The sequence below is a fragment of the Rhamphochromis longiceps genome, linkage group LG11 (genome assembly GCF_057381845.1).
Source record: "Rhamphochromis longiceps isolate RC_006_pf linkage group LG11, R_longiceps_female_GT1.1, whole genome shotgun sequence".
Lineage (NCBI taxonomy): Eukaryota > Metazoa > Chordata > Actinopteri > Cichliformes > Cichlidae > Rhamphochromis > Rhamphochromis longiceps.
In genome coordinates, this window is record NC_140567.1 from 30995832 (window position 1) to 31020085 (window position 24254).

General features: G+C 39.2%; 3 protein-coding genes and 1 non-coding gene across 4 annotated transcripts in view; 1 reads left to right on the forward strand and 3 right to left on the reverse strand.

Annotated features, from left to right (window-relative positions):
- Positions 1–783: 783 nt before the first annotated feature.
- trnas-aga (transfer RNA serine (anticodon AGA)) lies at positions 784–865 on the reverse strand. Its single transcript has one exon. It is a non-coding gene; the product is annotated as a tRNA-Ser (tRNA).
- A 3716-nt stretch (positions 866–4581) lies between these two features.
- cd83 (CD83 molecule) lies at positions 4582–8361 on the reverse strand. The gene is made up of 5 exons (XM_085423627.1): positions 8242–8361; positions 7942–8078; positions 6924–7152; positions 6195–6298; positions 4582–5976 (listed from the first exon to the last, which is right to left on the reverse strand). The coding sequence occupies exons 1-5, from the start codon at positions 8285–8287 to the stop codon at positions 5815–5817; spliced, it is 678 nt and encodes a 225-aa protein (XP_085279753.1). The 5' UTR covers positions 8288–8361; the 3' UTR covers positions 4582–5814.
- Positions 8362–8381: 20 nt separating this feature from the next.
- LOC146659536 (uncharacterized) lies at positions 8382–15491 on the forward strand. The gene is made up of 5 exons (XM_085423628.1): positions 8382–8474; positions 9594–9721; positions 10077–10196; positions 11518–11614; positions 12392–15491. Exons 1-5 carry the CDS (start codon positions 8447–8449, stop codon positions 12448–12450), a joined length of 432 nt encoding a protein of 143 aa, XP_085279754.1. The 5' UTR covers positions 8382–8446; the 3' UTR covers positions 12451–15491.
- Positions 15492–18947: 3456 nt separating this feature from the next.
- The window catches only part of LOC146659537 (uncharacterized), a 32632-nt gene continuing 27325 nt past the window's right edge, over positions 18948–24254 (reverse strand). Inside the window, exons 20-26 of the mRNA XM_085423629.1 lie at positions 22939–22983; positions 22776–22808; positions 21551–21697; positions 20483–20659; positions 20241–20331; positions 19854–19931; positions 18948–19576 (exon numbers count right to left, since the gene is read on the reverse strand). Of these exons, the coding sequence (XP_085279755.1) occupies positions 19380–19576; positions 19854–19931; positions 20241–20331; positions 20483–20659; positions 21551–21697; positions 22776–22808; positions 22939–22983 (768 nt within the window). The 3' untranslated portion in view covers positions 18948–19379. The remainder of the gene's footprint in view (positions 19577–19853; positions 19932–20240; positions 20332–20482; positions 20660–21550; positions 21698–22775; positions 22809–22938; positions 22984–24254) is intronic.

The following is a 24254-nucleotide window of genomic DNA, read 5'->3' on the forward strand; positions in this document are numbered from 1 at the left end:
ACATTAGGGATTTGCCCCAGAGCCTCTGCTTGTTTGCAGATGTTTGTGTCTACCTGACATATGTAGGTCAGGCATGAATCTCCTGGACTATGATGTTTGTAGACAACAGTGTTATCGATAGTGAGAGTAGGGACCTGATAAAATAGGGTCTGGAGAAGTGGGGTCATTGTTCTCTAGAGAGATTGCGAATGAAAATCAGTAGAAGAAAGAAATACTCAAGATAGCAGTGAGACCCCCAAAAAACCCCATACAGGAACACACACTTTGTCTAACCTTTTTTCAGGTTAAAGTATACTGATATCTTACAGGTAACTATCAAATAATTACATTTGACAACATGGGCGCGCAACTTCTATTATATATTGGGATGTTTATTTATAATGGGATATTTATAAATAGAGCTATTTGTATTTATTAGAGCTATTTGTATTTTTCTTGCTGTGTTTTATTTCATTTAGTTGTACAGCACTTTGGTCATCTGTGTTGTTTTTAAATGTTTATAAATCTCAGTCATGATTTTGTTCTGTTTTGTAACTCTTTAATATATTGTGATGTTTCATTAAGTTTAATTAGAACGCTTATTTTATTAATAAATTTATTTTGAAAATGTGACAGGATGTACTGTTAGTTGTTCTTTCGTTGCTTATAACATTAGAACAACCGTTTTTAAACTAATGTAGGCTAATTTGTCAACAATAAAATAGTCCCGTCCTTTGAAAACCCGAGAATGTAGAATTGCAAATTGCATTTTAAAAATAAATAAATAAATAAGCCAAAAAGATTCGTTGTCGGCAGGATTCGAACCTGCGCGGGGAGACCCCAATGGATTTCTAGTCCATCGCCTTAACCACTCGGCCACGACAACCGGATGGAGCAGTACCTTCAAATTGCACGTTTTTAACAGGCCAAGTTAGTCTTATACGAACGACAGAATGAGTTCCTTTGGTTCATAGCGTAGTTCTACTGAACTGTACTGTACAAAGTACAAGTACAGTTCCGCAGAACTACGCTATAGGAACAGGTGTATTTGTAGATATCAGTGGTGTACTCTGTATTTACAACAGTATTTGCAACCGATTTCCCTACTTCCCTTAGTTGAACAGCTCTACACACCCACATGCTGTAGTCTCACATTACAGTAGTTACTGCAGTTTAATTTGAAACCGGTGTTCCTTAGAATGTGAAAATATCCAACATATATTGTGCATCGAGCTGTAAAAAGGCGCGAGGTCTGAGTTTTACAAGAAGTGCTGCTTTGAAAAAGTCCCAACCACTCAAACACGGTGAAGTGTGAAGACGGCGGAAGAAACTTGGTTAACCTCGTAGTTGAGTTATTTAGGGTCAAGGAACAAGTCTGACTTCCTGCTCATTCAACATTAAAGAAAACCCAAGTCGTATTCCCGTATTATGAGTTCAGGTGCCTTCCCATCAGGTGCAACACTTTTCCGCGAAATTTCCTGAAATCAATTAAGACTTTAGGGAGTTCCACAGTTTTATGAAAACAAATATTATACTAAAATAGAATACTACTCTCCCTGAACACTCACAGAGCTTGATACAATACTCTTCAGGTTGAGGGATTGCCCTGCTTCCATTATGACACATAAAATATATTTAGAAGCTTAGCATTCATCCAGCGGCAACTTAATTCCATAATATACAGTGAATTGTATGTATTCATCTATATAAAGCTTCCTTAACCATTGTGTCAGCCCTCCCTTCACTTCAGATGCAGCCATTTATCTATCTATCCACTTTTTAAATGCTTATCCGGTTCACATGAGCCTGTTCCAGCTAACACTTGGCATTTTCCCAGGACAAGCTGACAGAGGTGGTTCACCTCCAATTCAATTCAATTTTATTTATATAGCGCCAAATCACAACAAAAGTCGCCTCAAGGCGCTTCATAGATACAGAGAAAAACCCAACAATCATATGACCCCCTATGAGCAAGCACTTTGGCGACAGTGGGAAGGAAAAACTCCCTTTTAACAGGAAGAAACCTCCGACAGAACCAGGCTCAGGGAGGGGCGGGGCCATCTGCTGCGACCGGTTGGTGTGAGAGAAGGAAGACACGATAAAAGACATGCTGAAGAGAGACAGAGGTTAATAACAGATATGATTCAATGCAGAGAGGTCTATTAATACATAGTGAGTGAGAAAGGTGACTGGAAAGGACTGGACTCCAGCATCGTCCTGTTGAGAGGAAGCAGTGCCATGCTGCCCAGCTCTTCACTTCATTTATTAGCGTCTTCTGCTCCTCTGTCATGCAGCGTCCCACAGGGCTCAATTTTAGGGCCACTGCTCTTTTCACTGTATCTACTGCCTCTGGGTTCTATCCGTAGAAGGCATGGGATATCATTTCATTGTTATGCCGATGACTGCCAAATTTATTTGCCACTAAAACACAAGGATGGCATCACCATAAAACCTCTCTTGACATGTCTAGATGACATTAAAGCTTGGTTGGCTCTAAACTTTTTAAATTTTAATGAAAAGAAAACAGAAGTGTTGGTGTTTGGACCCAGTGGTCCCTGTGAGTCCTCCTCTGTTGTTTTAGGATCCCTGGAAGTCTATTTTAAATCTGTTGTTACTGACCTTGGTTTTAAGTTGGACAGTGATTTTAAATTGGACAACCAAATCGGAGCAGTGGTGAAGTCCAGTTTTTATCATTTAAGGCGACTGGCAAGAGTAAAATCTTTTCTTTCGAGGCAGCACCTTGAAACAGTGATCCATGCTTTTATTTCTTCCCGCCTGGACTACTGTAACTCACTTAATGTGGGGGTCAGTCAGTCATTGCTCTCACGTCTGCAGCTGGTTCAAAATGCGGCTGCACGACTCCTAACAGGAACTCGAAAAAGAATTAGAATTAGAATTAGAATTCAACTTTATTGTCATTGCACATGCACAGGTACAGGGCAACGAAATGCAGTTTGCATCCATCCAGAAGTGCTTTAGTGATATAGATATATTACAATATATATTAGCAATAATATAGATATGTGAGTATATTACAGAAATGGGTCTATTATGGTATGTTATAATGTACACGGTATGAAGTATGTTGTGAATATTCTATAACTATAAGTATGTACAGGCTGTAGTGAGTACAAGCTATGTACAGGATATGAACAGGATATAAATATGAAAAACTATACAGAATATGAAAAAAGAGAGCATATAACCCCCGTGCTGGCCTCTCTGCACTGGCTGCCTGTGTCTTTTAGAGGTAATTTTAAAATTCTTATGTTTGTTTTTAAATGCCTTCACAGTCTTGCCCCGCCTTACCTCTCTGAGCTTCTTCATCCCCACATACTCTGTCGGTCTCTCAGGTCAGCTGACCAGCTGCTCCTGGAGGTACCGAGATCCAGGAGGAAGCTCAGAGGGGACAGGGCCTTCTCTATTGTGGCTCCAAAATTATGGAATAATTTGCCCATGCATGTTAGAGAGGCCCCTTCACTGTCCACTTTTAAATCACATCTTAAAACCCACTTTTATTCCTTGGCTTTTAACCTCAGTGAGACTTAGTTTCTCTTTTAATTGAAGTAGTTATTTAATGAATGATTTCACTCTTCTTTTATTTGTTTTTTATTTATATCTCATGTAATTTTATTTTACAGTTCCAATGTACAGCACTTTGTGTCAGCTGTGGTTGTTTTAAAGTGCTTTATAAATAAAGTTGATGATGATGATGATGATGATGTAACTTGTCTAACTACACTTTCAAGTTAGGAAGGTTTGTCAGGTGCCCAAGATGCAGTTTAACAGCTGTCATCTTAGAAGTGTTAGTGTAATAACTCATAGATTAGCTTTTCTAACTACTCCTATTATCACCTAGTTCAGTTTGTAGTAAATTTACTGGCACTGACTGGTAGAGTGGTTTTCTACTCTGAGAACACTTTTACACTACAAACTCCATACACCAATCCCAAACCAAGCATGTTGCCCAACAACACTTTAGCACGGAGACTCAAGGAACTGGAGATCGAACAACTGATCCCACAAGTTATTAATGACCTCTTATATTTTATGTCAGAGTTTGGAAAGCAACAAGGAGTGCCCAGAGTCTGTCCAGGAGAGGTAGAAGCTTCTGAGTAATTTCTGACTTCCAAAGTCGGTTTCTGCACCATCAGACATAAATTGTTAGACACTAATGTGCTGCACTTTAGTTGATGAACAGACCCCAAAAAGCTGCAGAGACACAGATCCAAACTCAAAAATGTATTTATTTAATATACAGGCAGTATTTGGGAGATCACTGGTACTGCAGATGTGTCCATATAGTGTTTTTTTTATGCATTTTTAAACTATCAACAACACACATTAGGAGACGCACATACACATAAGAAATACCAATGTATTTCTTATGTGTATCATTGAATCAAAAAAGTATCCATGAATCATTAATTGAGATACAGAAAATAAAGCAATAATTTTCTCATGTTACGCTGACTGAATGCAGAATATCAGTGTTCCCATTTCTGTCTCCTTTTGTTTTCAGTTTAAGAAAGTATATATATATATATATATATATATATATATATATATATATATATATATATATATATATATATATATATATTTCTTTTTCTGTTGAAGATTTAGGCAATATACATGTTGCTGTGGAGCAGCAACAAAATAACTTTTATGTCTGTTACCAAACACGTTGGAACGAACAGGCGAAGACCTAAATGCGGACATAAAAAATAAGAAGTGGACCGATAAAAATAAATCCAGACTACACTGACCCGCTCTTAGGACTTTCCCCAAAACAAATGTCACGCTAAATGCAAATAGATCACGGGTGTTCCTATATGTCATCATGTTTCACTTCTTCTTTAGAAGGTCACTTTGTTTTTTAACATTTCAAGTGACAAAAGTCTCCTTTTTTTGGTGTTGTTGTTCTTGAAGGTCATTTACAGATGTGGTACTTCCTGAGAATAATTCTCTGAACATAATTTTTTTTCAAGTTACAACATTAATAAGTCAATAATATAGATTTAATCCAGAAAATCACTTATATAACAATAGCTTATTAAAAGGTCTGCTTTAAAGAAAGAAAACAAGAAAATATGAGAACATAAAACAATTAACAGAATCCAGAATGGTAGTTTCTGTCATGGCTCAATTAAAGCAGGTAGTTTAAAGTAATTTTCAGTGTGGACACTTTAAACTTGTAGGAATGCATCCATCCTCTGTGTAAACATTAGAATTCTTGACAAACACATAAAAATACAGATCCTCTTACTACGGTGGGACATTTCAGTCTCATGAATAACATCAGTGCCTTTTACTCCTGATACTCACACATCTTCCACTACATGACTACATGTGCACAAACAACGCAAGGGTGAACCTTCTTGGCTCCATCCTGCACAGTCACTGTTTGCCTGACTTGACAGTACAGTTTTTATATGTTTGTGTTTGTCTGCCTGCAGAAAAACGTCATTTTCTTAATAAAACTTTTAGCTATGGGGCGCAATTAAAGTAATACCACCTGAAAAATTCAGGTTTTTACAAAATAAATGTGAATCTTTGACTGACTGCTCATGCAAACTCACTGTCTTTCTGTCTTAACCAGTGGCTCTTTTATATTTAACCCACAGACTGACCAACCGACGTCTGATTACTGGACCTGCTCTTTGAACCAGGTCACCAGTTTCTCCAGCATCTTGGCATCTGTGGAGATCCAGCTCTATATCTGACTTTTCTGATGATTTTTGAAAGGTTGTCGCATAATCTTCCGATTTCCATCAGTTTCCACATGTCAGGGCAGAGTGTACTTATTCTATTGGCCAACGTTAGTCCTCATCTTTACACACAGAGTATAGTTTTTGTGGATGGTTTTGGACCCAAAGTGTAGATCAACTTCAAGTCTTTTGGTTCCACTGGTTTGTTCAGGAAAAAATCTTCTTTTGTTATTTGTTCTTGCTGTTGTTGTTTGTTTCTTTCTCTCAATCCATTCGTCAAACAAACCTGTGGTGGAGATATGGGAAATACATTTAGATTAAGAATGACCAGCATATGCATATTGTTTGAGTATGTTTAAAGATGATCATTACAATCTTTTGGTAGTACAACAAAATGATTATTAGGTAAGTTGGGTTCTAAGTGGATGCACATAATAGAAATCTCTTGTGGAAAATCTGTTTAAATATTAGTGTGTTTATATATAATTATCCTCCATTACTTACGTAGCTTATGAAAGACAGCAGAAGTGCTATCATTATCACTACGGAGGCGAAAAGAATCAAGTAATCATCTCTCTCCAGACTTTCTGTGGGAGCAGCTGGACAATCTGAAAATGAAAACACAAATTAAAGTTACTCAAGTTTGAACTCACTTGAACTGTACCACACTGTGCTAGCTCAGGTTGTGAACCTAGTCAGGCTATTCTGCATACAGGAAACTCCTGTGTGGCTGGATTTTGTACATTTTTCAAACTTTCATATCAGAAAACTCGAGGTGCACTTTGCTGTAGATATCTAAGGAAACATTCCCTCTTGTTTGGTATCCCAATAAATCTGCTCAGACTTTACCAATGAGTTTTTCTTTGTCTTTCTTTGCTAAAATATAGAACATGGTAAAAGCTGAACATCAGCATTAGCCACCGTAAAAGCCTTTAAAAGCTTTTCCAAAATAAGCTTCTTCTAAACCAGCTTTTGATGGAAATCTAATGCTCTTGATGTTTTCCAAATCATGTGCTTGACAGATGATTCCCACACTCTATGCCTTGGGCCAAAGAGTGATAGTTTTGTAAAGCTGATGCTCAAAATATAACAGTTGATTCAAGTTTGGAAGTTCTCCCTGAGTCAAATTTCAGTCATGGATGCCTCAGGGAACTTGGGAAAGTTTGGGAAACCTGTATGTTGAATTTGCATGAGCACCTAAAGAACCCAGAGACAACTGGGACAAACGTTTACCTGCCAGCACCAGGTGAACGTAGCCGTCCTGGTTTTGCTCTCCCACAGGTGCTGCCAGGTGACATATGTACACGCCGGCATCACTGCACGTTGTGTCGGCCAGGAGGATGTCGTGGGTCTCGTTGACCAGCGCCACATCTCTCTCCACGCCATCGTACCATCTCGTCGTACCATCTGGGAGGTCTCTGGTCAAAAGGCCATTACGAGCAGACGATGGGCTCTCTGAAACCTGAAAAAGCATCAGTCCAGTGTTAGAGTCATGTGCCTGATGAATGACCAAACAGGATCTGAGACTAGACAGCCAAACCAAACACGCCTGATGTCAGTGTCATTATCACTTCTGTTAATGGAAAAAAATGCCACTACTATAAATAGCACTTCTTCTTTTTAACTTTTAACCCATTAACCACAGTTACTGCACACCCCATATTTGAGTTGAACCTTGTAGTTTTAAGCAAAAGCCTAAATATTTAACCAGTTCATAAAAACAAGGATTAAAATAATCACCAGACATGTTTATACTGCCATTCTGACCTTTATACACCACGGCTGAGCAGTGTCTTGTGACCAGCAATAATCTTTATGACAGTATAAGAAATAAATGAATAAACCTTTACTGTTACTTTCACTGCTGCTTTTTACTTTACCCCTACTACTTTTAACATTACTGAAATAGAAGAAAAAGTACATTTTGAGTCGCAGGTCATTCTACTTTAACATTCCTAATTAGACTTTATAGACTAAAGAATTAAGTTGTAAGTACGGCTGCTCTTGTTATTACTGCAGCATACTCATAATGTTACCCAGTTGTAGTGCTGTACTTTGTGTTTTCATTGTTATAACCTTTTCATTATGTGATTGACTACAAATATTTTGACTTTCGAAAGAAACGAAAGTGATATTACTTTGCAGTAATCTGCCAAGGAGAGCCTGACATGTTTTTTTCTTCTTAAATGTGCAGCATGACAATAAAAATAAATTGTATTTGTATTTATTTGGTTATTTAATTTATTTTTACCTTGTACCATCTCACTGCAAGGTACTGGACTCCGGGCTTGAATTTCGCTTTGCACGGAAGGATAGAGTCTTCACCCGAAAGGACCACGACTTCTGGTGTGTCCTCCTTGACAGCTGCACCCACAGCGAGGCACACGCCTGAGGAATACAAGAATAAGATGTTTCTCAGTACACGTATTTATTTTTCTTTCAATACATATAAACATGCAGCTCTTGGTTACAAACTATACCATACAGCTATTCGAATGTACAAACTCTAATAATATAACGTTCGACTAAAGTAAACTGAAAAGACACTCACCCTGCGAGAAGAGCAGAAGACAGCCAAGGAAATCTGCAGATATCATCTTGTTGACTGAATGTTTAGAAATCGAGAGTGAGGAGAACTGTGCCCTCAGCCTTAAATGGGGTTGTAGTGAGAAGGAAGTGGGGAAGGGAAGGGGCGGGGCGGATGAGCGCGAGGTCTCATTCAACTGCTACTCTCACTTAGTGTAAAGCTAAAAACAATGAACGCTGTTCTTATCGTCCTGCTATGTAAGTATATTAGAAATGGTCTTGTAATGCATTTTACTGTACGTTTAAGCCAACCCAAGCTCTCAGTACGTTGCGGTGAGGTACCGGTATGTAATATCATTTTTTTAATAAAGCGACTTTTTATTCAGATGATTTTGCAACATCGGCATAACAACAACTTCGATTTCGATTAGCATAACCAAGTAAACAACATCCTATGTCTCCAAATCTTATGTTTCGCTTCACCGGAGAAAAAGTAGAGAAAGTTTGTGAAAGTCATTTTAGCATCAGCAGACTTAAAGACCTTAAAGACCCTATAGATCGAACACACGTTTGTCTTTCGTGTAAAATGGCAGCGATAAATCAATCGATGGGAGTTTGAATCGAGTTTTGTATTATTTTCTGAGAGTTGGCAAAATTGAAGTGTTTTTTGTTCATAACTTATGGTTTGAAATGTTTTGTAGTGTAAATACTGCATGAAGAAATAGCACAACACTTGCCCTGAAAGCTTATTCAACGTTATGCATTACCGTTTATATGCCTTGTTTGCGAGAATAGCCCGTTAGGCTATAGCTGACACGTATTTTTGTAATTGTATTCTGCAAGAAAGTTCTTACCATTTTGAATACGTAATGTTGTTTTTTTAATCATCTGATTAATTTTTCGGTCACTGTAACGAAAGCGCAAGCATCCAGGGATTCCCCTTCCTTTCCCCTGAGGTGCTTTCCAGTGCGTATGGCGAAATAAAGAGTATGTCATTGAAGTAGGAAATTCCCATCTTTGAGTCACGTAATTTCTTTTTACTACCACTATTACACGTGGAAGTATCAGAAACAAAACAAGAGACACGTCCCATATAACAGGTTGTTCTTTGATGTGCGCTGGATTTTATGTCGTGTACATGCGAAGCTAATGTTTTTATTTGTGCTTTGGGGTTCATTACTATTGTCAGAATGTTTAAATAAAAATAAAGATACAAACATATTGTATATCCTAGAGATTAATAATGGGTGAAATGGAGAGAGATTAACAATCACTGTCCAGGTCTTTGATTAATGATAAGAAGATGAAACCAAAACCGGTGAATCACAGAAGTGTTCATAGTCTAATGCATTTCTTTTCTTCTTTTTTTTTATTAAGTTGCTGCTGTGGGGTCGGCCATAAGCAGCTCAGAGGTGATGCAGAAAAACATTCCTTACTCCTGCTGCCAAAGTAAAGCACTGGAGTTTGACCAAAACTGTGAGAACACCTGGAGTGTTAATGGCAAGGTATAAATATTCCTGCAAGTTCACACAAAAATCTGTGTTACAAAAATCTAATAAAGTGTCAACTCCTGGTTCTGTTCTTTCACACATCAGCTGAAGTCGGCTAGTAATTAAAAAGGCATGGTTAGAGATACTTCAATTGTTGAAAGCAGTTTTTCAACTATGACAAGAATGTACAGTCAACAAGCTTATTTCAGAGGATCAATGAGTCCAATATAAAAGAAATAAGAACTCTTTTGAACATTAAGCCATGTAAAGCCACTTTAGAGCCCAAGAATACAATTCTAAAGCGAGCAACTGGTATAAAACCCCCAAAACAACCTACTAACTCTGCTTTTGGGTTTGTTCCTTTCTGCAGACCTTTGCCCACTCCAAACGTGTGAAAAAAAGCTGTGTACATCCATGCCAGAAAATTGAAGGTGGAACAATTGTCATGGATGAATGCGTGGATCTAAATGTTACCACAGTTTGTCATATGGTACGTTATCCACTCGCCTCTGTCAGTGCGCCCCAGGGTGGCTGTGGCTACACTGTAGCTTGCCATCACCAGTGTGTGAATGTGTGTGTGAATGGGTGGATGACTGGATATGTAAAGCGCTTTGGGGTCCTTAGGGACTAGTAAAAAGCGCTATATAAATACAGGCCATTTACCATTTACCATATTTGTTTTAACTTAGGCCCTTTCTAGAGGGAAAAACATTATGTAAAGTCATGTATGATGCAGTTAAAACCCCTAAAAAGGGGTTTGTTTGAAAGCATGGTTTCTTGGAGTCATTTCTAACTAAGTACAGACTCCATAAGTCAATTCAGACAACTGTACATAATTACAAGTTATTGGGATGTATCATGACTTTGCCAAGGTCTGGAAGAATACCCAAACAGTCATGCTCAAATAGGAGGAAATTGATTAAGATGTTCAAGGTTCTTTCTTGGTGCCAACCAAGAGAAGTGTGTGCTCCAAAATTAGCACCTTCAGGCTCAACTAAAACTTGTATCTGTCTACATGGACAACCAAAATGACTTCTGCCTTCACTTTGTGGGTGTACAAGAACCACTGGCAGCAAAGCAGTACCATGAAAACATGATGCTACCACCATCATGCTTTACAGTTGTTACAGAGCTCTTAGGTTTGGAAGCCTCACCTTTACCTCTACAAGCATACCTTTTGTCACTGTGGCCATCATCTGACCATAAATCTTTAAGGAAATGAACTGAGGAGGGAGCCTAATAGTACATCTTTCACCATTTTGCATTATTGTGATTGCAGCCATTCCTTAGCTCTCTATGACTGGTGCTTATGGCCACTGAGAAGTAGTCATGGCAGTTTACATATTAACAATCATGAAACTCTGGTTTGGCCATTATGCAAATGTACTGTTAGGGAAAACTGCAGTTAGATGAGACTTAGATGAGAAACATCTCTCAGGTCTCTTCTGAAAACACTATGTCCAGATAAACAGATTGCTGATGGCTACCAACAGCATCTGCTTGAGGTGCCATTTGAGAGATGTTTAGAGATGTTTAAACAAATTTTAGTGGGGCTGTATGTATAACTTTGACCCTGTAATGATTAGAGGAAAGCAACGCTGAGAGGAGATACATATCCAGTGCTGGTCCCATGCACAGGTACATGGGAGCATAGGAGGTGAATCTGGTGTCAAATCTGTGCCAGATATAAATATATAGATCTCTGTGCTGTGGTGACCCAAAGGCATGGCAGTCAAAAGTATCCATTTAAAGTCATGTCAACACAATAAAGAAAGAACTCTTCAGGTTTATTTTCACTTTATCTGTTACAGCGCTCTGGTATTGTTAAAGAGGAGTGCATCCACTACCAGAGCCAGCCCTGCTCCCAGACTGTTCCTAAGGATTTTAATGGGTCGTGTAGGCATCAGAGTAAGTCTTGTTTTATACAATGACAGACAAATTTTTGACTGTGTTTTTAAACTCCATTTTTGAGATACATAAACATAGACCTAGATTCCACTCTCCAAACAATGTTTAAGCTTATTTTTATTTCTCTCTTAAAGAAGCTGATACAATTTTGAATTGGTGTAGTCAAAGTAGGCCATGATTTTTTTCAGTGAACAAAAACAGGATTAAAAAAAACCACTCCCGTGCATGACATGAATCACAGTCTCACAGTCTTCTGAGTGACAGTAAAATTATTTGTTTTCTGCAATGTTTTGATGTTATTGATGTTAAAACACAAGCAATATCAAAACATCAGCAGCTGTTGAAGATGTTGAACAGCACATGTTCAATACAGGACTAAAGTAGATGGTCTAGTAGAATGAGGCAGTCTTAAAATACTCTTTAAACTCTCCATCATGTGTCTAACATGACACATATTTACATAGGAGTGCAATGCTACTAACCAGACACGAATGTCCCAGGTAACAATCTTGTTATAAGGGTGGAAATGTTCCCGTTTGCTTGCAAACAGTGCTCAGCTTATTAGCACACAGTACAAGTCATTTAATCAAATCAATGGAGAATCCAAAACTTTGTGTTATGGCATCTATTCAGTAAGCTGAAAAATATTTAATTCCACAATAGAGACAAAGGATGCACACATTAAAACTAGTGAATGCTATATTAGCACCTATCTGAATAGTGGTTTATTATAAGCATGAAAATCTAACCTGCTAACCAATTTTCTTTCTGCTGCAGGCACCGTTGGATTGGCACTACTGACAGCCGGATGGATTGTGAAGCAGATGATCTCCTGAGTCGTCTGCTTTTGCCAGAAAGAAAAGATGCTTTTAATATCAGGGGTGGAAGGTATTTCTGCTAAGGGAACAGCTATGCTTTTGCTTCCTGTCAGCTTGAATCAGTTTGCACTGTCTCGCCATGCAGTGCCGTGTAGACAGTGTTTACCATGAAGGCAATTTTATACTTTTATACTTTATACAACTATAAGCTCAAAAATATTATATTTACACTTCTTCTTACAGCACTGAAACACTTTATCATTCTTCAGGCACATCGGTTTCCATCCTTTACTGTTAAATGACAAAATGAAAGTGATTTAGAGAGCATTGGAATATATATCCTACAACCTAAAAACCTCACTTTTTTTTTTTTTTTTTAAATTTGAGTCGTGTTTCTCTCAGGGGTGTATTTACCAAGAAAGACCCTTTTAAAAATTTCATGGATTTCATCCACAAGTCAAAATAATAATGATCACCAGTCAATTTTTTCGCTTTTGTCTCCTTGCCCCTTTTGGTAAGATTTTTAAGTTTAGTGTTAAATGATGACAAAATATTTAAAAAGTGTAACATTTTCCTTATTAATGAGACAATTTGCTGCTACCATTTATTTATTGACACTGAATGTGTATGGACATGACCTGCTGCTATTTAAATGACAAATTTATTGATGAAGATAAACATTCAATTTATTTGAAACACACTAAACTACAGTACAGAGGTGTACTTAGCTGCTACACTTGGTAAATACAACTCCCAGAGTTCACTGAACAAAGCTGCTCACAGAAACCTTTCAGAAATTGTGACTAGTGTATTATGAAGGGAAGAAGGTTTCTGTTGTGTCATAGGACTGGAAGAGGTTTAAAAAATGTGTACATGCCAATTTGATGTTTACAAACCAGTGATGGTAAAAATCCAGGTACTAATTTTAACAAACTGAAAGTATAAACAGGTCCCACTTGTCACTTTACTGTTATAATCTCAGGAAACAAAAATACAGTGAAGTGCTGACAAATTTATTATTTATTTATTTAAAAGAATACCCTGAATGCACTTGAAAGAAGGTCAGAGATTGTCGAAGCAGAAAAGAGCATCTTATGTTTGTTTGGTTTACTTGAATTGCACCAGCGACCTCAAAGCTGTATTTTACTACTGTAGGACTAAACCAAGCACAGAACACAGCTTGTTTTAGTGTTTCATACATTTTCAAGCATTTCTAAACAAACTGCTCAAAACTAACTAAACTAATCTAAACTGGTCAAAACAATTACCACTGACACTATCCAAAGTAACAAAGCAAATATTCAGGTAATATCTGTTTTGAAACCACTTACTGACATTAACTGAGCTGCTAATAAATAAGCTACTTTCTTTGAACAATTTTATTTTTGAATAAATATGCTCCATATAAACATTTCAAGTTATGACAAAATAAGCTATTTAAACTATGTGATTGGTGCCTTGGGAAACTGAGATTAGGCGTTTTTAAAAACTTTTATTTTTAATTTCATAATGGGAAATTGACATTTCTTTTTTACAAAAAATATCTGCTGCTTTTATTCATTTTAAGTGGCTAACAATAAGGTATTTACAGCTTTTTTGACAGGCTAAAGTAAACTCTTTTTAGCTGAGATTTAATAAAGAATCAGTCAATATTCAAGACAATACTCATAGATTATTGAATTTTATTTATGTTGTGATCCATTCTTATTCTGCAAAATGCCAAATTTATGTGTGGCTCATCTTATTAAAAGATGACATAAATACAGTTATGTGGCACATAGTTAAATAGCTGAAGGACAACACCAGCAGTGGAAGGAGTAACATTCCCTAAACACACAGTTCTCATGTACAGCTCTTCCTCCAGAACTCTTAGTGCAATGGCAGCTATGAATGTTTACAATATGTATTTGAATAGTAACTGTAACAGTTTTACTACATTTAAATGACAGCTACAACTAGTAAAGCAGAACCAAAGCCATTCTCTGTATAGATGGAGTGGAAATGAGATAAACTGCCAGTATTTCTTTACCAATGTTTTCCACTCCATTTCTCTCCTCCCTACAATAACTGTTTCGCCCAAATGTGGCCCATATCTGCAGTTTTCTCTACAGGCACTTTGGCCTTGATTAATGGTACTGTACTGGTACTGGTGGAGTAAGTTTAATACCAGGCTACATCTGACCCAACACTAGCTGTGACCAATGTTAGGACCACTCTGCGCCTTTTATCCATGTTTGGCAGATGCACCAGTTGCCATAAAATAGCCAGATTAAACCCAGATGTGTCTTCTTTCTGGAATACATTATTTTCTTTTTTGTTTTTTTTATTGACCTCTCATGTGTTTTACAAATGTTCGACACTTCCACTCCAACTAGGGAAACTATTTTACATTTTATTACCAACTTAAAGTGTAAAGTATTAAAAAATAAAATATTAAAAGTGTTTTCATTTGGACCAGATGAATATGTAATAAATTGTCCTACACATCTGCTACATTATATATAAGGCATTAACTTTAAACTCTTTCTGCCCATTAAAAAATGCATTAAAAAATGTGAAAAAACATACAAACTTTAGATTTTCTCTAATTTTTTTTTATCATCAAGACAGTCCATGTACTTTCAATACAACATGTTTTAATTGTGATTTTTTTAATCAGTTTCTTAATCATATCATTAGCTTTTGATTAAATAAAATCAAATCAATACATTTGTTTTAATTAACAAACAATTATGCTCTTTTTTGCTTCCCAATTATCTCTTATCTTTTGAAAATGATTATTTCATTAAAATTGGGCATTAAGTTAATAATAGAAACATTCCAATAAAAGCACTAAAAAGCTGTCCCACTGAAATACAAAAAGGACATATCAAACGTAACAGCTGAGTATTTAAAAACTATGCAGCCAATTAAGTGGTGCTTTTGTTTGTTTGTTGTGTGTGTTTGTGTGTCTGTGTGTGAGAGAGAGAGATATGGGGTGGGGGACTTTTAGTATTATTGTTTTTATTAGAGACTTCATTAGAGACTGGAAAAAAATGTGAAATAATCAAAAACAAAAACTGAGCCAAATAGAATTAATAAAAAAAAAAATTGCTGTGTTTGAAAATCCTACTGCCGAATAGGTGTTTATTTGTTTGTTTGTTTTGTTTTTTTAACCACACTGTTGTAATATGTTCTATTGAAGCACCAAACATTAGAATGTAAAATTCCATATTTTTACAGTCATGTGTCATTTCATGCAGTAGGGTGTAGGGTACTTATGTGCTTTCCTTCTTGTGTTGCTGCTATCATATGTTAATCAATGCATCAATGCTGTCCATGCTGGTAGTATATTATTGCAAAGCTATGAAATAAAACAAAACAAAACACAATTATTGTGTGTGCTGAGTGCTTTCTTAATGAAGAGGTAACAGATGTAGTTTTATACAAAAAGTCCATGTCACTGATAATCATAGTTTTTAAGTTGGGTTTTTGGGTTTCTGCTGGAGCGGGGGGGGGGGGGCTAGGAGGAGGAGGAGTTGGCCGTCCGGCTGCGGTCTGGAGTGTGGGGCCTCCCTGCTGCTGCGGAGTCGGGGCGGTCTGCCTCTCCCCACCGCAGGGAAAAGGGTAACACCACCTGGGTCTGGGTGCAGTTCCCCCCTCCAGGGGCAAGGGTACCTAGACCCGGTTCGTAGAGTACGCTTGGGGAGTGTGATCGTGTGTACAGCGTCTCTTTATGTCTGTCTCCACATTGGTTGAGTGTGGAGTAAGTGCATATGAGAGAATGAGGGGGGGAATGGATGTTTGTATCTGTGTGTGCCTTTATGTCTGTGTCTATATGTCAGGTTGGGTATCAGACGCCACCTCTCTGGGGACATCTCAGGCCCTCCAAGGTTTGGAGGCCTATCTCCCCCTACCACCACTTCCCCTGCCAGTGGCGGACTCCCTCAGACATCGGTGCGTTGGTGGTTCTTTGTGTCTGGGGATGGGCGTCCAGGTACACGCCGGCTCACTCCTTGGCGGCCGCTTATCGGGGCCTGGAGCCTCTGGGGCTCGCTCGGGCCACTTCGGAGGTGGGGTGCCCCCGGCCTCTCGGCCTGGGGCTCGGTCACTCAGGCACAGCTGGCTGCCGGCGGAGCTCACGGGCGCGTCACTGCAACTCCCCCTGGCTTCTGCTCCGCGGCTGCTGAGTGAGCCCTCATCTGGGACTCTCCTCAGCTCTTTCTGGGACAGAGGCGCGGCTGCCCCTCTGTTAATCTTCCTTGGTCTCTTGTGTTCTGAGGGCCTCTAGATGTCTGGAGTTTTGATCTCCTCCATACCTGCTTCATGCCCTGGAGGACGGGGCTGTGGCCCCCCCACACCCTCTAGCAGATCATTACATGAAGGAACCTTTTAAAAAAAAACAAGCGCGTCCACTGGACCAGCTCTTTATCCTCTCCAGGATACTTGAGGGTGCATGGGAGTTTGCCCAACCAGTCTACATGTGTTTTGTGGACTTGGAGAAGGCATTCGACCGTGTCCCTCGGGGTGTCCTGTGGGAGGTGTTGCGGGAGTATGGGGTGTCTGGCCCATTGCTACGGGCCATTCGATCCCTATACAACCGTTGCAAGAGCTTGGTTCGCATTGCCGGCAATAAGTCGGACTCGTTCCCGGTGGGTGATGGGCTCCGCCAGGGCTGCCCTTTGTCTCCGGTTCTGTTCATAATTTTTATGGACAGGATTTCTAGGCGCAGCCAAGTGGCGGAGGGCTTTCGCTTCGGTGGCCTCAGAATCTCATCTCTGATTTTTGCAGATGATGTGGTTCTGTTGGCTTCATCGGGTGAGGGCCTCCAGCTTGCACTGGAACGGTTCGCAGCCGAGTGTGAAGCAGCGGGAATGAGGATCAGCACCTCCAAATCTGAGGCCATGGTTCTCAGCCGGAAAAGGGTGGAGTGCCCACTCCGGGTCGGGGATGAGTTCCTGCCCCAAGTGGAGGAGTTCAAGTATCTCGGGGTCTTGTTCGCGAGTGATGGGAGAAGGGAGCCGGAGATCGACAGACGGATTGGGGCTGCGGCTGCAGTAATGCGGACGCTGCACCGGTCCGTCGTGGTGAAGAGGGAGCTGAGTGTAAAAGCGAAGCTCTCAATTTACCGGTCGATCTACGTCCCTACCCTCACCTATGGCCACGAGCTGTGGGTAGTGACCGAAAGAACGAGATCGCGGATACAAGCGGCGGAAATGAGCTTCCTCCGAAGGGTGGCTGGCCTCTCCCTTAGAGATAGGGTGAGAAGTTCAGCCATCCGGGAGGGGCTCAGAGTAGAGCAGCTGCTGCTCCACATCGAAAGGAGCCAGCTGAGGTGGTTCGGGCATCTGACAAGGATACCCCCTGGGCGCCTCCTGGGTGAGGTGTTCCAGGCATGTCCCACCGGGAGGAGGCCCCGGGGCAGACCCAGGACACGCTGGAGAGATTATATCTCTCGGCTGGCCTGGGAACGCCTTGGTGTTCCCCCGGATGAGCTGGAGGAGGTGGCTGGGGAGAGGGAGGTCTGGGCCTCTTTGCTTAGGCTGCTGCCCCCGCGACCCGGCCCCGGATAAAGCGGATGAAGATGGATGGATGGAAGCGCGTCCATGCTCACAGGTGTACACACGGGTGATCACACCCACAAACTACACCCCTTTTGGCTCCTACCTCAAAGCACACTGTGTTCTGTTGATCTTATGTGCTGCACAATAATGTTTAATATTTAGTATTTACTGTCATATTCCCATATATCATTGTGATGTTGTTTATTCTATTACTCTTGTTCTCTTCTGCTTGTTTTCTTTTTTCTTTCTCAACAGGTGATCCAGGTGATCGATATATGCTTTTTTTTTTCTTTTTCTTTTTTCCTGCCCATTCTGTTGGTTTTTGTTTTTTGCCCTTCTCCCCCGTCCCTCTTCTCAGCTGTTTCTCTTTCCCTCTTTCTTTCTCTCCTTCTTTCTCCAGTCAAGTCTGTCCCGTATACAGCAAGTGAAAATAAAATAAACAATAAAAGGTGAATCAAATAGACCATTATGGCAAGGCTGGGATGGTCAATTTGGTAAAGTAAATCCGTTGGGCATCTTTCTTTGCCTTTAGACAATAATTCTGATGGCAAAAGAGCCAAACGGGACAGGCAAAAAAAAGAAAAAAAAAAGAAAAAAAGTTGGGTTTTTGTTGTGCACAAAATTGTTCTGTACTACTCATTCTGCCATTTTATTTTGTTGAAATGTTAGTTTGAAACTATAACATTGTTTAGGTCACATAGTAAATGTGTATTTTTAAGCCACACATTACCATAAGTGTACTTTTCATATATTTGAAAGAAATCCAGTGAAAAAAACCTGATAATAAGAGTGTAATATGCTATTTTTCTTTTTCATTTTTATTTGAATCACTGAAAAAAAGATGTTTATGACGTCGTGGAAGATCCAGGAAATTGAAACCAGGCCATTTCTGGGGTCATTGACTGCAAAAACTTTGCAAAAAGTAAAATAAAATAAAAATGCACCCAGTCAGAAAAACTGAAGACTCAGACTGACTAAAGAACACATCTGTTTATTTGTTTCAGAGTGCAGCACATGTACTTTAGAGCCTTTACAAAATATTTACATAGATTTATCTATTTATTCTTTGGGTACCAGAGAAATTAAAAAACTAAAATGAAGAAATAAGGAATCAGCTTGGGATAATTTATCATTTTCTAAAATCACAACATACACAGCAGTAAAAACTGCTGCAGAGTTTGAACATGTATGAAATATAATCCCTGTGTGGTATCAGATGTTGACTAGAGGCATGAGATTTCTGCACAATCTTGAAGTGCATCATGACACTACACTTTATCCACTGACATTTATATCACAGCTTTTGACAGACTATTGTCACAATATTGTATGTAAAATATTTCATTGTTAACACCAAGTTATTCCTATAAGCACCATAATATCTGATGTTTAGTTTCAGATTTTTTAACTCACTGGCCCTTTCACCAGACCCTGCTCTTTGCGCATCACTGGTGCATAAATGCTGCAGTCTCGTGCCTCGCAAAATCCCGGTACACCTGCAAATCCAACCATGCCGGGTGGACCCACGGGACCAGGGAAGCCACGAGCCCCACGGGGACCCTCCATGCCATCTTTTGGTTCTGCCGGGTTACCTGGTGAACCTGTAAAAAGCAAAATTTGAAAAAAGAAAACATAGTGCAAACATTCATTACGCTATATCAAGACAGTACTGAGTTTTTGGCTAATTACGGACTAAATAAATAAATTGGTATGTTTTTTATTTTTTATTTTAAAAAAATTCAGGCTTTACTACTTGTTTATTACAGATACACTGTTATCTTTCACTGTTATCTAATTCAAGATAAAAAACAAAAAAAACCCAGTCCTGAAGTAATGTTTACAGGATGTTTGACAGTGTGGATGCGACCAGTGTCCTACCTCTGAGTCCCTGTGGTCCGTTGAGTCCTGGCAGCCCTATACCCGGATCTCCTACAACGCCTTTGGGTCCCTTTCGACCTTTTAAAAAAGATAAAAGATGCAACTCACAAAGCTGCACAACTATGTTTTCAAACGTTTTTTTCCTTTTGATGAAATACTGACACTGTGAGTAAAAACCATGGCAAGAATACTATTCTAAATGATTTTAAATTGTTTAATTTACACTAGTGCCGTTCTTTAGCTATCCAACTTTTTCCCCACTATGTGCCCTTATATGTCCATCTTAACCTTTCAACAGTTCTTAAACTCTAAAACCTTCAATAAAAAGCATAAATATAAAAAAATAACATAGGTATTTAATTGGTCAAGGGAGTAGGAAACTCTTGCCTCTGTCGCCGGGTGTTCCCTTTTGTCCCTCCAGTCCTCTGTCACCTTGAACACCTCTGGCTCCTTTTGCTCCGGGTTTTCCTACTTTACCCTGGTAGATGAAGGCAGAAATTATATTAATATACTAATAGGTATAAGGGCAGGACATCCAAGAGTTTATATCACATCCCTAGTTTATCTCACAGCAGCTATTAAAATGACAAATAAATAATAAATAATAAAAAGACTGAAGAGGGACTTGCAGCTTTGCCTGGTGGCCCTGGTGGCCCTTGAGCTCCTGGGGGCCCAATGAGTGTCCGGTTGTTGATGGGACAGCCCTGAGAGCACTTGGCTCTGATGGAGGAAGCATACTGAGAGATCTGAGCTGTAACAACACCTCTGCAGAGCTGCAAGACCTGCTCATCAGTAAGCCCAGGACCCTGCAGGACAACAAACAATTCAAATTCTCTGCATCAATGCTGCAAAACTCCAGCGTTACAGTAAGAAGCTATCATCTTACTCTTTAAGTGTGAACGAAATAATAAACTGGTCAGGTTCAGGCAAAATCAGACATCTGATGCTGATCACTAGAGGTGTTGGAAGTTTCTCTGACGTCTAAGATACAAAATGAATGATAAGTTAGTCACGAAAATATTGTACACATTAATTAATAATGGGAATTCATTCTAATTATTAATGATTTTAGTAGACTGAGGCCCAGCTCTTAAGAAGACACGTTATTGTGATTTATCCAACAGTAATTTTTCTGTGATATTATCAGCCTTCTGTTTGTGAGATGTATAAAAGCTAAAATAATATAAGCCAATAATATTTTCATATAACATTTGGACTTTTCAAAATGACTAACTGAAGTGAAAATAATGGAACCAGGAAGGAAATGACGTCAGGGAAATAAGTTTCAGCGATACTTTTAGTTCCTCTTTTAAATAAGGCAGTAGATATTATTTAGAACACACTGAGTGTGTTTCAAGTTTAACTTAAGTTGAAAACAGGGATTTTTCAGTTTAATCAGAATCAGAATACTTTATTGATCCCTGGGGGAAATTATTTTTTTGTTACAGTGCTCCATTATAAACAACATTAACAAGACAGACCAGCATGTCATGGAGTGGGTGGGAGGTGTTATCCAACATTGTCTTTATTTTGGACAATTTATTTTATTTATTTAGTGGTGAAAAACAGCAAACATGAACCTTCAAGTATTAACACTGATGAACTGGTGTTCACAATGGTTACAAATGAATATTGTTTCAATGTTCAATTTGGTTAATTCAAAAATCCATGCATTCTCCCATGCAGATGTTACTCACAGATGGACCTTGCACTCCTTTAGGTCCAGCTCGACCCTTAAGACCTGGGTCCCCGGCTGGACCACGTTGTCCTCTGACCCCTGGGATGCCAGGAGGTCCAACCGGGCCTGGAGCCCCAATGGGACCAACAGCTCCCTTAGGCCCACGCTGTCAAAAGAAGATGTTTCAAATGAAGAAGAAAGAGGCATGTGAGTACTTTTACACTACAACAGATTACTGTTTATACCCCAAAAAGCGTAATTAGTATGACTAATTTTTAGTTAGTTGTCTGAGTTTTTGCAAATTATATGTTTACACAGATTACAGCATGGGCAACGGGGAAGTGAAGTGAAGGGATTTTGAAAATGTGTGATGATGATAAAAAAATTTGAATGTTTTGTCTTGAAATCCCATCATAATAACATAAGCTTCGGGTCAACTGTCAGCTGTTAACCTGGCAGACAGTGTGGAGAAATCATAAACAGTTCTGCCAGCTACGAAGAACAGATGCTAATGTAGATACCTCTGCTTTGAGACAAGTGATAAAGCTGCAGCATCAGAATGTCTTTTGAAACAATGTTACACTGGATGCCTGTTTGTATGTTTATTCTGAAAGTTGTTGTTTCATAGTTTAGAACAAACTTCATGCTGCACTGAAGCAAAGGACAATACTGGAGCAGGGCTGGACTGTCAGTTTTCCCAAAGGGCCATGTGACTAACTGGGGCTGTTGTGTATGACTGAACCAACAAACTTAACTCAGTTGTACTCAGTATTAACTTTATCTCCTTCTAAGCTTATTGGTGCAGTACTCCACACCAGTCCCTGTATAACTTTGCCTTTTTCAGCTTTAACATGACAATACCCTTGTGTATAAAGCCTGTTCCCTAAAAAGTGGGTTTTCTGATGTTAGTGTGGGAAAGAAATGACTGGCCTGACCTGAGTTCAATGACATGCAACTCCTTTAGGATGACCTTAAAACTCTGAAGGCTATCCAGACCGATTAGCCCTGTTTAATGTTCATGGTTTTAAATTATTTATATATTTCTTTTACATATGGAGTAATGTGTTCTGATTTTTGCCTGATATATGTAGGATATTCTACTAAAACCGATAACAACTTGGAATCAGTATAATAAGGAAAGGCATGAAATGGTTTTTTTATGGATTCAGAAACTCACGCTGCATCATGTGCATGTATTTCTATGACATTAGAGTAAAAACAAGAAATGTAAATCAAGTACGCACCTGTCCTCTGTCTCCACGGTCTCCTACGCTTCCCTGAAAGGTAAAACGAAAAAGGAACAAACTCAGTGAGTAAATCCCAGCGGGGGTGGAAAGAGGAAATGAAATGGAGAGTACGGTTTGTAGGAAGATGTTTCTTTATCTAACTGTAAACAGGTAAAATCACCTTCTGTCCTTTCTCGCCTTTCATGCCCTTCTTCCCTGCTGCACCCTGCAGGGGAAAGTAAATATGATGAAAGAGGAAGTTGTTATGATTGGCAGAGGATATAAAATATAACCAGCAGCAGGTGCTTTATTTCTTGAGTCACCAATAACAGAACTAACAGGACAAGCAGGAATAACAAAACACCACTCAATGGTGGGTAATTCCCTTCTGCGTTTAATCAGGTCAGGAGACATTTTCAGAAACAATGTCTTTACCCACATCCTACTGACAGGGGTCCTCGCAGACTCCTGCAGAATAACTTTTTTCCTGTTGTTCCCATTTTTTTAAGACTTCAGTCAATTTGTTCCAAATGATGTGACACCATTATTTTCTATTTTGAGTAGTACTTTCTAAAAATACTAATGTTTTAGAGACCCAGTTCAGTGGTGTCAGGATATCATCTCTGCTTTCTGCAGGTGGTAACCTTCAGCTTGCACTGGGGTGGTTTGCATCTGACTATAAAACATTGAGAATTATCATCTCCAAGTCTGAGGCCATGGTTCTCCACAAGAAAAGTGTGGAGTGAAATTTGTCTGGGTTTAAGGATAAGTTGCTGCCCAAAGAGTTTATGTATCTGCTTCATGAGTGAGGGAAGAAAAGAGCAAGAGACTGGGAGACTGATTGGTGAGGCATCTGCTGTAACACAGATACTGCACTGTTCTGCTGTGGTGAAGAGAGAGCTGGGGTTGAAAGTGAAGCTTTCAGTTTATGGCTCATTCTACATCTCCACCCTCATCTGAGCCACCACCTCAGTGTAGTAACTGAAAGAATAAGACTGCAGCACAACTTTGTCCGAAGCATGTTTATGCTCATGCTCAGAGTGAGGGTTCTGAGCTTGGCCATTCGGGAGGAACTCAAAGTACAGCTGGTATTCCTTCACATCAAAAGAAGCCAGCTGAAGTGGTTAGGGCAGGAAGCCTACTGGATGTCTCCGAAGGCATGTCCTGGAGGAGGTCTCAGGACAGATCTTGGACATCAAGGTTCAAGGTTACTTTATTTATACCTGTAGGTAAATTTGCTTTACAGAAAAATGATAGCATTAGTTTGCTATTATTTTTGCTTCTTGCAGTAAATTACTCTTTAGTCTGTATTCTGTTTATGTTTAATATGCTGGTAACATGAAGGATAAAAATGATTAAGATGGACTGATAGGCCCCATGCTGATACGTCTGTGCCCCCCTTCCCCGACCTTCTTTATGCTGCTGCCAACTTAATACCAAATATTAAATAAAGAAATAAAAAGTGCCAACTAAGAAATTTTGATCATGTTTCTACAA

What these genes read in the sequence shown, in the direction of transcription:
- cd83 (XM_085423627.1), bottom strand. Translation starts at nt 8,287, where the DNA reads ATGATATCTGCAGATTTCCTTGGCTGTCTTCTGCTCTTCTCGCAGG. An exon ending in CGTTCACCTGGTGCTGGCAG is followed by an intron (nt 6,299 to 6,923) that starts GTAAACGTTTGT and finishes TTTCATTTTCAG; the next exon opens with ATTGTCCAGCTGCTCCCACA. An exon ending in TGCTGTCTTTCATAAGCTAC is followed by an intron (nt 5,977 to 6,194) that starts GTAAGTAATGGA and finishes TCTCCACCACAG; the next exon opens with GTTTGTTTGACGAATGGATT.
- LOC146659536 (XM_085423628.1), top strand. Translation starts at nt 8,447, where the DNA reads ATGAACGCTGTTCTTATCGTCCTGCTAT. An exon ending in CCTGGAGTGTTAATGGCAAG is followed by an intron (nt 9,722 to 10,076) that starts GTATAAATATTC and finishes TCCTTTCTGCAG; the next exon opens with ACCTTTGCCCACTCCAAACG. An exon ending in TGGGTCGTGTAGGCATCAGA is followed by an intron (nt 11,615 to 12,391) that starts GTAAGTCTTGTT and finishes TTTCTGCTGCAG; the next exon opens with GCACCGTTGGATTGGCACTA.